Source organism: Ascaphus truei, chromosome 3, assembly GCF_040206685.1.
Source record: "Ascaphus truei isolate aAscTru1 chromosome 3, aAscTru1.hap1, whole genome shotgun sequence".
NCBI lineage: Eukaryota > Metazoa > Chordata > Amphibia > Anura > Ascaphidae > Ascaphus > Ascaphus truei.
In genome coordinates, this window is record NC_134485.1 from 429,165,814 (window position 1) to 429,179,695 (window position 13,882).

The window sequence follows — 13,882 nt, forward strand, 5'->3', positions numbered from 1 at the left end:
CCCCCTCCTAGAAAATGTTGCGCCCTCCAGTTCGCGCACCCATTAGAGATTTTATTGGGGGCAGCGCAGGCAGTTGCAAAGGTCCCGCTCTTCCCCAAGGCATTTAAATTAAATTAAATGCCGGGGGGGGACCACGTGAGGCCTCTGCAACCTCTACTTACCGAGATTCCGCCGGCTCCAGGACGCATGACCAAGGCAATGCGGCGTCAAATGACGTCACGGTTGCCATGGTAACGTGACGTCAAATGATGCCGCGGGTCACGTGACGTCACACGACCCCGCGGCGTCATTTGATGCCGCACCAAGGTTAGGGGGGCGTGCGACAACGGAGGAGAGCAGGCGGCGGGTGGAGGTGGGGGGGGGCGCAGCAAGAAAAGTTTTGCGCAACCGCCGGAGAAGGTAAGACAGTTAAATATATAAATACAATTTTTTTTTTTTTTAAAGTCTCCGGGTTATTTTCAGCAGAAGGTGGCAACAATGCCAGCCAGTCTGTAATCTCAACTGCCCTAACTGTCAGAGAGCTGCTCAGAGCACATGACATGTCAGCTACTGCACAGGATTAAAAACAAGATACCTAACCTCCCCCTATCTCTTCACCTAGTAAGGCTGCGTTCAAACAGAACGCGATGCGCCGTGCACGCGCGTTCGCCACTCTTGCGCTTTGCTGTGTGGGAGTTTCCAAACTGAAAACGGCGAAGTGCAGCGTTGACGCCGGCCTCCAAGTCGGTTCATTCTGTCTGCTGGGCATGAGCACACACCGCCCAGCAGACAGAGGTGCGGACACGCGAACGTGTAGTAGCCTGTCTAAACTCAGCCTAATGCGCATAATGAAAGGGTTGTGTCTCTTGCTCTATCTATACCCTGCAGTCCTAATTGTGCTGTGTCTCTGTTTCCTTAGGGGCCATGGACAGGTCACCCTCACCCTGCAGTGCAGTATCTATTTTACTTGGCGCACAATACAAACAGTTCTTGGTAACTAGGCGTTTTGTATAAGTTATTTTATTTTTAATTATTGAAAAGGGGCTGATCTGAGCACGGCACATTTCTATATGGTTTGATTAGTCCCTCACTCATTAAATGCACGATACTGTGCATATGAAAACTATCCTGGATAATGTATTCACGTGATACACTACACCCAAAGGTGCAGAGACCCACATTCCCAATGTAACACACTTCCTCCCCCCCACCCGGTGGAAGATGTGTGGCTACGGTGTGTTGCGGTGCAATACCTGCGGCTCACAGGAGGTCTGTGCCTCCGCTGCTGGGAGCCTGGGGTGTATCCTGGAACGATGCTCGTAGCGCCTCCACCTGGGTGGGATTCTAGGGTGTAGAATAACCCCTGACACAGGACCCACATACAGTAACCAATACACAAGGGTATGGGTAAAACAGTTTACTATATGCATAACAATTATATAACAACTAGCTTTTGTACCCGGCTTCGCCCGGGGAATGTAAAATTGAATTATGGTATAAAAATAACACATTGTAATGTGACATAGCTATGGACGGGGGGGGGGGGGGGGGTGAGTGTGAGCAGCAGGGACCGGAAGAGTGTGCAGCGGGGACCGGGGATGTGCGCAGCGGGGACCTGGGGGGGGGGGGGAGCGGGGGGGGGGGGGGAAGTGTGGGGACCGGGGGGGGGGGGGGGGGGTGTGCAGCGGGGACCGGAACAGTGTGGGACCTGGGGGGGAGTGGGGGGGGAGTGTGGGGAGCGGGGGTGTGCGCAGCGGTGACCTGGGAGGGAGTGTGGGGAGCAGGGGGGGGTGCGCAGCGGGGGGGAGGGGAGCAGGGGGGTGTGCGCAGCGGGGACCTGGGGGGGAGTGTGAGCAGCAGGGAGCGGGGGGGTGTGGGGAGCAGGGGGGTGTGCGCAGCGGGGACCTGGGGGGGAGTGTGACCAGCGGGGAGCGGGGGGGGTGTGGGGAGCAGAGGGGTGTGCGCAGCGGGGACCTGGGGGGGAGTGTGAGCAGCGGGGAGCGGGGGGCTATAACATTTTTGCTGGACAGCCGAGGGAAACTTAGAATGTCCATAACTTGGGAGGTGAGTCACATTGGAAGCTCAAAATAGTTGCGTTGACCTACAAATCCGCAGCAGAATGTACAGTGAAAGTGCTGTTGTGCTACGTGGTGTGGTTTCTGAGATTTCAATGCTTCGGACATACAAACAAACAGACGGAATCCAATTTAGAATTATAGTATAGATTATAGTATAGATAATAAACAAGTTTTGTCTGTTTCCTCCCTCCTCCCCCCTCGAAGAAAATGGCGGGAGACATAACTGCCACTCATTACTGATCCTGTCACTCCCATGATGCACTGCGCAACACATTATAATATGCGACACGTCCCCAGCGCCTCCTCTACCCCGCCCGTCCTTTGCGTTGCGCCGCTACCATGGCAACGCCTCCAGCTCTGGCAAACCCCCACGTGACTCCCCCGCTGCACACAGCAGACCACCCCGGATCAATCCATTTGTGATCAAAGTGGGGGGGGGAGAGGTTGCAGAACACCCAACCTTACTCAAACACTAACCAAACCCAATTTGTATGCAGTAGTCTTATTCCATATTTAATACACTTGACGCAGCGCTAATCTCGGGGCCAGGCGTTGTTCGGGGTTCACTTCTCCCTGCTGCGCTGTACAGGGGTTGGTGACGTCACAGCCCCCCCCCCAGCCTCCTGGGTTTGGTACGCCCCCCGCTGGTCACATGGCTGTGCCGGGAGCGCTCAGCTGACATTAGGACGGTGGACCCGCAGCCGCTCGGATTCACATCATGCCGCTCTGTGGAGGACTCGCGTCGGCCAAGCCCGCCAGCCCGGAGGTGCAGGCTATCTGTGACTCGGTGAGTGACGCCCGCCGAGCGAGGGACTTCTTTGTTACAGGTGTAACTGTGTTTTATTTTAGTAAATGTTTTATATTTCATTACAAATATAGATTTCTTATTGTCTTTTTATTATAAATGTACATATAAATATTAATTAGTAAAATAAATTACAAATATATTATTAACTGTATATTTGTAGTCACATAGATTCCTCTGGCCCTGAAAGAGTTAAGCTGCCTCCCTCTCCCCTTTACAATTGAATGTATAACTATTCTGTATGATGCTAATCTGTTTCCACAGCCTGAGATAGTGAGTCTGATTTCCTTCTCTCCAAGTCAAAAGTGCTTCCAAAGTACCTGGGGTAACTCTCTCCTCCCTTTATACCCTGCTGTGTGATTGACCTCTCTTTGCTGCTAGAGAGGCCTGCATGAGCCTCATTTGGCAGTGAAAGGGTTAATCAGTACCTGGTAAGTGCTGGCCCCTCTGGTAGTGACAGGGTTATCGCCTAACACCTTCCTTAGGGCCCTGGTTACTTGTGGGCATTGGGTGCATGCTGGCACGTTGCTGGAATGGGGCCACCCCGTGATGTGGGATGCTGGTGCTCTGGCTTCTCAAGCACTCAAAGGGTTAATGCAGCTCAAAGGGAAAAAGATGACCTTAACTATCAACTCTATAGACCTTAGTTTGAAAGCAGGTGCAGTGTATGCGCTGCCCCATGTCCCACTTGTAAAGCAGGTCAGGTTCTTATTCTAGGGTTATATTCAGGAAAGGAAAGCCCCGGTGAGTTGGATGTGACTCAGCTCCACATGACTTTGTCTCACTGTAAGCATTTGTCTGACCATAGGAATTCTGTGGGTGTGACCCAGACCTGGCCACATACACTTGACACAGCACTAGCATGTGATACAGGGAGGAGTGGGAAAATGCCAACCAGAATTAGCCTGAACAAGCCTAAATCGCACCTTTTTGGCACTGTTATGGAAACTAATGAATGTTAAAACAATCACAATAACCTTTATACTCTATTTGTTTTAACAATTAATCAAGGGTTAACCCTTTCAGCATATTACTGTCATGGGTTTAATGTTTGGTTTATTTATAAAAATGTTTTACCTGGTAGTATAGGCATACCCCGCTTTAAGGACACTCACTTTAAGTACACTCGCGAGTAAGGACATATCGCCCAATAGGCAAACGGCAGCTCGCGCATGCGCCTGTCAGCACGTCCTGAACAGCAATACCGGCTCCCTACCTGTACCGAAGCTGTGCGCAAGCGGGGAGACTATAGAGCCTGTTACACATGCGTTATTTACATCAGTTATGCACGTATGTGACGATTGCAGTACAGTACATGCATCGATAAGTGGGAAAAATGCAGTGCTTCACGTTAAGTACATTTTCTTTTTACATGCATGCTCTGGTCCCATTGCGTACGTTAATGCGGGGTATGTCTGTAATACATTGAGTTCCCTCTCGTTTTCAAGTATGTCCTGGGCACCGTTAAGATGACAAATACATGGTTACAAATAGTTACATAAGGGAACAGGGTTCACTTAAGTAATGCTGTGACCCTGCACCTTAGTGACTTTGCTAGCTGTAAATGTAACAAACCATTTCATGTACCATATCAAAATCCTATTTCTCTGCTTTTTAACGTTTGTCTGCACTGCAAAATCTAACTAAAGGGGCAAATTTCCTTATTGCCTTTATATAAAGTGATTTTGTCAACTACATTAATTGTCCATTTAATGAAAAGGGCCAACTGAGTATGCCAGGTCCCTTTAGCGTTTGTTTCTAGGCCTTCAAGTTTCTAAACTGTCCAAGACCAAATTTCATCCAAATATCAGTTTTATGGGCTCTCCAAGCCTCTTGGTGTCCATCATATGGTTAAAGCCCTAACAATATCAAAATTCTGGCTGTGGACATGCAAAGTAGGGTAACTTGGTTAACGATGCATTAACTTTAAACACTGGAATGGATCTTTAACGGCAGAATTAACGCTTCTCAGCATATTAAACATTGGCCTGGGTGTCATTCTGTAGCTTCTATTGCAGAAAGCTTCAGTTCTTCTTTTTATTTGTACACACTCTTTACATATAAATCATTAGAGGAAACTGCAAATACTTTCCTAGTATCTTAAGTCATGGGGCTCTGTGAGTCATATTGCAGAAGTCGTATGATGCTCTATGGTGCAATGATCTTGGTTGGGCTTGTGAAGGCATCTGAATAGACAACATGACATTAGATGGTCTGGAAAACAAGCACATCAGCCAAGTATAGTTAAATGGCTTCATACAGTTATCCAAAGATGTTTGCTTTATTGGGCCTACAAATAACCTTTATGTACGGAACAGTAGGCCTAATCAGTGATGATATACAGTCAGTGGGAGTTTCACTGCTCTCCAACACTGGTTATCACACTGATCCCGCACTATTGGACATTGTAGTTAATGTGGGCTCTCACTATGGGCCTATTTTAGAAGTGGCACAACCAAGATCGGATCTATGCCATGTATGGGGCTTCCATGGAAACTCTTGGTTAAAAGTGCAATCCCTGGTAGCCGACCAGGAAACCATTTTGGCATAAATGTAATTTTAATTGGCTTTCTTTAAATGGGCAGTCCCCTCCTTGGAGGAAATTCAGCTAAGCACAGTGGTCTCCTTCATGGGTTAAATGTGGCTCTGCTTTCCCACTTAAATAAAAAAACATATATTTGACTTTTTTTTTTTCTCAATCTTTTCATTAATGTAAGAGCCTTGGGTGTGGTTTGTCCCATGCCCCTCCCCAACCACCAAAACTAAAGGTGAATGTTGTATCTATTTTGTCCATTGTTTGTATAGTAATTATAAAGCCCTTATTGGTGAAACCGATAAACCTCAGTAGCTGGTGTAATTGAGTTTAGTGCACCATGAGAGGGTAACATTAATGCACGGACAAAAGTAAAATGTAGGCTATAAAAAGCATACTCCCTTAAGGGCTCATACCGCCATAAGATCTAATCTATGCATTAGATTGGGGTTGTGTAAACCGTTCTTACAATATTTACAGATGCAATTTATATATGTGGCCCAACAAACTTATTTTGCTTTGCTATGCTAATCTTCAAAAATAGAAATGTTCCACTGAGAGATTGTAGTGAGGTATGAAATAAAGGTAACATTAAAGTGTTTTTGTGTCTTACTACTTGGGGATAGTTAGAGCATGTACACCCAGAAAATGTACTTATTTATGTTTTGCCCCATAAAGTTTGAGAGTTATGTACTGAGGCGTTTTTGTAACCACATTACTGTAAATGGCATAATTTTAATCTTGTCTGCATCAATGTGCAATATCAAGCACCTGGCTCCTGTTTTTGTCCAATGTGCTTAGTTTGTGTAAATGTCACACGGGGGTGGTCCACTTGGGAAACTTTTCATGGTGAAATTGTAGCATTGACCACCCTGTCCCTTTTTTGGTTTCCCCAGGTGAAGGTGGAGGTTGAACAGAAGTCTGGGAAGAACTGCAGCACATTTACAGCCATTGAGTACAAAACTCAGGTTGTTGCTGGGACCAATTACTTCATTAAGGTATTAACTTAATTCAGACCATCCAGACATCAAGGACTAAAATAATCACACATGTATGCTAGGTATTGCGTTCATGCGGCTATTTCCACCCTGACATTGAAGCACAAGTAGATGTATATGTTCTCAACTTAAAAATAAATAAATCATAATAATGTGTATATTGGGGAGGAGAAGTTCCACATATCAGCTAGAAGTCTATTTATTATAATCAATAACCAAACTGTTCTATTGGTCCTCTATTTCCTTTTCCATAGCGTAGGCTGAGAAACCAAGGATTTATATATTGGTCACTGCAACACATTGCAATGTATGATCAACTCTTCTCCTACAAGATCACTTCTTGGTTAAATATTTCACACACAATCAGGGTTTTATCCATTGCCAAGCCCTCCAATTTTTGTTCCATGAAAAGTATCATTCTGCAACACTTGCTGCCTAAGGCTTAGTCCCCGCTGGCTGCTCACGCGTTGGCGTGCGTGCCGCGCGCAAGGCACAGCTCTCTATGGGGCAGGCCCCAGTTGGAATGTGTGCGTAGGCCCGATGCGGGACTGCCGTTGCCAAAAGACAAATTTTGTGTTCAGCCAATGAGGGTGAAACAGCCGTGTGAAATCATGACCGCGCCCCCACCATGTCTCCCCGCCACACGTTGCCTGGAGTCAATCGGGCCGCGCTGATGCAGATAACGAGCGATGCCAGACACCCTGTCGCGCACATTCGGGCCTTGGCCTAAGGCAGAGCTCATGCACTCTGCTTGCTTGCGACCGTGCTCTTACCGTGCCACACGGCTGTAGCACAAGCAATCCCTGCTTATAGTGATGCTGGGGGCATGGCTATGACATCACGGTGCTGATTCGCCATGACTGTCTGAACTGCTCGCGTGACGCGGACGCTTCTTGCGTGCGCACTAGGAGCGGCCTTTTAGGGATCCTGCAATATGTGCTTGGCCATCTCGCACGGTGTGATCCCAGCCTAAGAAGTGATGCACTGCTCCAGTCTACACAAACCTGGACTCGCATTAAGCCCCACACATTGCAGATAGCTGACAAGCCTCAAACCCTGGAGCCCTAAGATTCATGTTCTGTAGCTTCCTTCGGTAGAGATGCAGTCCCTCCTAGGACCAGAGTGAATGACTTGCAGGCATGTTTAACCACTTCTCTGGCTGCTCTCGGGATGAAGGGTTTATATGTTAAATGCAGGTGATCAATATTAGTGGGGGGGGGGAATCCTTCAAGGGAAATATTAAGGCAATACAGAGTGACAACAATACATGGTGCTTAAAGCAGCATTCTGTAATATTAGTGACTGGTTTGTTTTTATATTTTATATTTTTTTTTGAAGTGAAACTTCTTTGCTGGCACCTACCTAAATTCTCATAGGACTAAAACTCCTTCATGGAGACAAATGTGTCACGATCCGGCGTGTGCACGATCGTGCCCCCCACCCCCCGCTCTGGCTCAATTCTCACAGCACTAGTACTTTAATATCCAAACCTGCCACGGTACAAGTACAAAACACAAGTTTGACTTGGAACATGCGTACACACCCGTGTGGGTTTTTTTATTATTATAATATAGCGGGCTTTGGCACACCTCCCAAGCAGTGCAAGATCTTTGTAACACTTTCGCGTTTGTCAAAAGTAATGTCCCCAGAACTCCTGAGAATAAACTGAAAAAACACTGGAATATGAAAAAATAGATTGTATTGTAATAGAAATGTACAATAAAGTTGTTGATGATGATGTTATCGTCCTAGGGAAAATCGATGTAAACACAAGCCAAGAAATGACAAGGAGGGAGGGAAGGGAAACGAGGAGAATTGGGTACGAACAATAAACTGCCTCACTGCAAAAAAAAGCATGTGTGGTGGAGCAAAAGAGGGACAACGTTTCGGGGCTGACTTCCCCTTCCTCAGGCCCGTTCCATCAGAACCTTAAAGGAACTTGGGGTACTTCTCCATGCCATACCACAAAATATCTCCCTGTCTGAATGGAATATTGAACACAACAAAAATAAGAAAAAAAATTGTGTTTGTATAGACAGGGAAATCTAAAGAGGAACACCTCTTGAAAATGAATGTCCACTTTCAGAGGGGATGATCTAACATATGGATTCCACCTTTTCCTTAAAATAGTCGGCAAAGTCATGAGATGGAGGATGAGACAGCTGAGGTTGGTTTGAGTAGCGTCAAAGACAGTTGGCATGGGTTAGACTTGTGTGTTGATTAGTGAAGAAAATTAGGTTTGTTTAGCCTGAGGGAAGAGTTGAAACAGGATAGCATACATTTGTAGTGAAGGAAGTCTGCGAGGGTGTGTCTTGCTTCAGAGGAACGAGTGGAGGAACGCAGCATACGTGTGGTAATTATGCCAGGTTCTGGGGTTAGAAGGGCGTGTAAGGCAGAGAAAGCAGGGCATGTAGATCAAGAGGAGGATAAGACTAGAGTTGTAGTTCCTGACCAGGTTGTCGGGGTCTCTAGCAGAATTGAAAGATGGAGGAGTGTAAAGTGAAGTCAAAGGCTGGTAGGTTAAGAGCAGGTTTCTGCAGAAACATGATGGAGATGGGGAGAAGCGAGAGAAAAGATGAGGTGATGGTCAGAGGAAAGGGAAATGGAGAAATCTGGTTTTCACTAAAAACTTCAGGTCTAGATAGTGGCCATCCTCGTTGGTGCTGGCTGCAGTCCATCTAGATGTACTAAAGAGGAAAGCCCAAGGGAGAGAGGGGTCATCAATGTTTTCAGTTTAAGTCCCCAAGGAGACGAACAGGGGAGTCTGAATCCTGGCTCTTTCTTTCTCAAAGTGAGCGAGAGGCGGATGAGTAGATGAAGGTGGGCGATAGATGACCGCCATGTGTACAGGGAGTGGAGAGACAATCTGGACAGTGAGCCTCAAAGGAGGAATAGGAAGGGTTTGGTAATGGCAGAGAAGAGCCCCACGCCTCCACCCCTGCCATCACGGTGCAGTGTGGGAGGCCACCATAAGAGGGCAACTTCCTGAGCTGTCAGACTGAGGGAGCCAAGTCTCAGTTATAGCAAAGAGGAGCAGAGTGAGAGAAATGTTCCTAGCAGTTTGAGCTGTAAACTGCAACAATAGATAGTTACCTTAGTACTATAAGGATACTTTGTAGCTGCTGAGTTATTCAGACTGCAGGATTGATCGAAACACTAGGGCAGCCATTATGTTAGGCACACAATCATAATTTATAACCGGAGTACAAAATGATTGCCATCTTGGGTAAGAATGTAGAATTATACATGGTCGTATGCGTTACCCCATTTTCTCTTTTCTTTATACAAGCAATGTGGTATTGCTGATATATTTATATCTGTTGCCTTCCTCAGATCCACGTGGGAGGTGAGGAGTATTTGCATGTGCGTGTCTATCAAACTCTTCCTCATGCGGGGGCAACGTTGACACTCTCGGACTGCCAGATCGACAAGAACAAGCATGACGAGCTTACCTATTTCTGAGCAGGAGGCTGTCTGCTTCTCCGATGTCCTGTTCATAAGCCACTTGGGATGAGGACGCCTTAATTCCCTCACTGCTAGAGGCACCTGCAACACATTACTCTGCTAACATTTAGTAACTTTTCCGTCTAAATGATCATTTGCTGACTTTCAACCTTCTGTTTTTGTAATCTGGAAAGCTTTTTTTATCTATCACCTTTTGCAAACAAATGTAATTGTGATACAAATTAAATCATGTTACTCCTGAACCAGTACAATCATTATTTGGCTACACCTCATGGGTTGGAGGGAAAAGGTATTTTGATTCTGGTGAATGTATTTTCTCTGCAGATTGATGGCTCATTGGACTTAGTGGGGATTGGTTGAACTCTATTTTAAAGGGAGTTTTATGTAACTTGACCAGAACAAAGAAAGCACGGGTGCACTTAAAATCTTTAAAGTTTATTCAGAGAAAATTAAAATACAAATTCCATTCATATGAAGGTAGTAACTAGGGGATGCACGGGTACTGCTCAGAAAACACCGTACAGCTGATGACCTTAATTCATAAGTGTTGGTTAGTGGACAAATTGCCATTTTTATAGCAGGATTTTCAGTGGTTGACTGCTCCTGCGCAATGGGACATAATTCAAAAACATACATTTATCACAAGATGGGAGTATCAGCCATGTTTCCTAAAATATGTTACTATTTTTAATCCGGCTGTACCTTCCCCAATTCTCCGATACTTTTTCATAGCTGCCGATTAGTTTTTTCCCACCAAGTTGACATTACAAGGACATATTCTAACATGGCTTAGGTTGAAAGAAATGTGTTCAACCAATGTTACATTTAATCAAGGTGTTTAGGACGATTAGCCTCGGCCGTTTCAACACCAGGGCAGTTTGCCTGCGGTGGCAATCTTTACTTTCACCCCTAATCCTGACCCTACTTTGGCCAAAATGTTTGTGGGTAATTGTCCCTTCCGTTATCAAGAGATCCAACAGCAAATTACTTCATAGTGGGAAATTCCTTTCTGACTCCAGTTATGGCAACTTGATTTCTCACTAGTCAACATCCTTACTAACATGGGTTTTAACTTATTTGGCATATCCATGTATAACTTTCCTTTTAACCTTAATAAAATCTAATGTATCTGCCATCACATTATCCATTGGTAGAGAATTCCCAACTTTGCCTGTCCTTGCTGTAAATAACACTTTGCTGGTAATCTTCTTTCCTCCAGTATTAAGGGATCTTGGTCATTTGTACTGCCCCTGGGATGAAGCTTGCTTACTTTTCGTGGTGGTTCTTCTTCCCCCCCCCCCCCCCCCCCCCCCCTCCCCTGATTATATTTGTATTTTAGACGTTTTTTTTCTGATCTAAACTACGGCTTGGGTCCACGACTGGGTGTGCGCCACTCACCAGGTCCTTGCTTCCTCCCTAGTCGGCCCCCAATCCCTCGCTGCCAGGCGCACTACGCACTGTGATGCGTCAGCCAGCAGGGGCTACAATAGGATTGTGATACCGTGCGGCGACGCGTCACGTGGTGTGGAATGGGGCCAATGAGGCAGGGGGGAGATCGCCGGCAGGGGGTGGATCCTTCCTGAATGCTGGACACACAGGGGTCAGAAAATGTACATCGTGGCCCCGACCCGGTTTGGCCATGCCTCCCCCACGCCTAAACGGCTTCCTGCAGATCGTGGCGAAGTGCCGTGAACGCGCTGCCACAACGCAAGGTGGCCGCGTGCAGCAGGGCCTTAGCCTAAGGGAACGGTTATCCAGATTAGTTTACATCTTCAATCACCTTTTATTCATTTGGGGCCTTTCTCTGCAGTTCGTTTTATTTTCTATGTAGAAGTGCTTAAAACTGTACTCGGTAATACCACACCGTAAATATATACAAAGTATTATTGATATTGGCACATTAGGATCAGAATGACATCATGATCATGCGGCTGTCTTCCCTTCATTTATACACTTTTTGTAAGTACCCTGTGCAGCTGCCCGCTTCCCCATGCAATCTCTATTATATATTTTTTCAAGGCCTTTGTTCTGTTGAGAAACAAAATGAAAGAGGTGCGATACTATATTAAATACAAAACAGTGACAACCGTAATTTGAACCCACAAATTATCAACAATCAAAGTGATATTACACACAAAAATCAATGTGATGTTAAAAGTATACGTGACCTGAAACGGGTATGTAATGAGCGTCTGCAGCTGTTAACAAGGGGGTGGTTCAACACCCCCCCAACAGCTGGAGGGAGAAAAAGACAAGAAAACGGCGCACAAAACTCGGTGTAGTATTAATATATATTGTGTAAAAAAAGGGGTTAATATATATTGTGTAATTTAAACACAATATATATTATTAATACTACACTATGAGCGTTGTGCGCTGTTTTCTTGTCTTAGTTCAGTTGTCCCTGGAAGAATTACCATTTTATTGCAAGATTACCTGGGATTCACACACCTATGTAACAGGGTACATACCCAAACCTTTTAGCAGATGAGGAACAGCATTGCTGCACCCCCAAACATGTTTTTACTTCTTTTTAATCCGTCTACTTATCTTTTTTTTTCTCCTTTCCTCATTTAAATTTTGCTGTAAAGTCTTTCTCACACAGGTGGAATTACAGGGAAATACCCATGCTTTATATTGTATTCATGCCTCTAGTATTAATATTTGTAGCATTTACCCAGACTTTCAAAGCAGCACCATTAATTCAGACAAAAGACGCCTAAACCACAATGAAAATTCTCGACTGGCTTTCTAGTCCTCTGTAACAAGAGGGTTGCAAAGAGAGAAATTGGGTGCTGAAACAGTTGAAAGATGTATGATAAGTAATATCCATTTAAAGGCTAACAAAGACAGAAACTCCTAGTGATAGAGTGGGTAACTTAACAGTGAGTGTGTAGTCTTCATTGAGGTACATAGCCCTCCTGAAGGCAGCAACCAGCATAAGAGTCCAACACTACTGAAGCAGCCTCATTGGAGGTATAAACAACGATTGAAAGACAAAATAACTCGCTTCAATTCTTCTTAATTGAGTCCTTGGAAGTATATGAATTGTAATCCTTACCACTCCTGGAGTTCTCTCAGTGTAGTTGTAGGGCGTTACCAGTTGCATGTAGAAGGATCCAGGTAAGTAATGAAAAAATTCAGCAGCACACAGCCAGGGAACCAAAGTTATAGTAATAAAAAAAAATATATATTTATTGGTTAATCAATCAGGCTTAACCATAAGAACATCTGTAACAAGGACTGTTATACAGAGACCGATCGCCTAATCCCAAGTGAGTGAGCACTTTCAAAATGCAATAAAGAATTAAATGAATTGGGTTTCTAAAGCTTTGTCTAAAAGGTCCCTTAATCTCACACACACAACTTGGCTGTAAAATACATTAAATGGATTATCATTTACCCTGTATAAAATAATTTTTTTCTGATCCGTCCTAAACAATAGTTTGGGTGAATGTTTTACAACTGTAGAGGTGCCAGCAATGCATATCCTGCTGTTGACAATCGAACCATAGAACTGCTAACACTCAGTGGATCTTACTATCCATCACAGCTGACAAAGAAAACCTTTCTGCACTTGCTGAACAAAACATTTAAGAGCAGGTCAGGAGGAGAAAAAAAAAAGGAATTACAGTAAGAGCAGTGAGCAGGGTATACATTATATACAATACATTGCATGCACAGATATATATATATTTATTTTTTATATAATCAAAACACAAAACGAAGAAAACCCACAAGGATCACTCTGATATATAACAATTGTACAAAAGAGTTTATTAAAGACAAAAAAAAAATGAACACGAGAATTGATAAAAAAAGACAGATTAAAATCAAAGCAGGAACCTAAAGAAAACCTCATATAACATAAAGCAAAAAAAAAAAACACAGTATCATTAAAGAGACCTAATAACAAACTCATGACATGGAAAAAATAAAATCCGAACAATTGACCTACCACAGACAAAGGGAACTATAAGTTCCCAATTAAAGTAATGACCTGCGGGTGTAATTAATTCACACT

General features: G+C 44.7%; 1 protein-coding gene across 1 annotated transcript; it reads left to right on the forward strand.

Moving 5' to 3' along the window:
- The first annotated feature begins 2,689 nt into the window (after positions 1–2,689).
- LOC142490498 (cystatin-B-like) lies at positions 2,690–10,100 on the forward strand. Its single transcript, XM_075592865.1, has 3 exons — positions 2,690–2,844; positions 6,292–6,393; positions 9,727–10,100. The coding sequence occupies exons 1-3, from the start codon at positions 2,776–2,778 to the stop codon at positions 9,853–9,855; spliced, it is 300 nt and encodes a 99-aa protein (XP_075448980.1). The 5' UTR covers positions 2,690–2,775; the 3' UTR covers positions 9,856–10,100.
- The last annotated feature ends 3,782 nt before the right edge of the window (positions 10,101–13,882 follow it).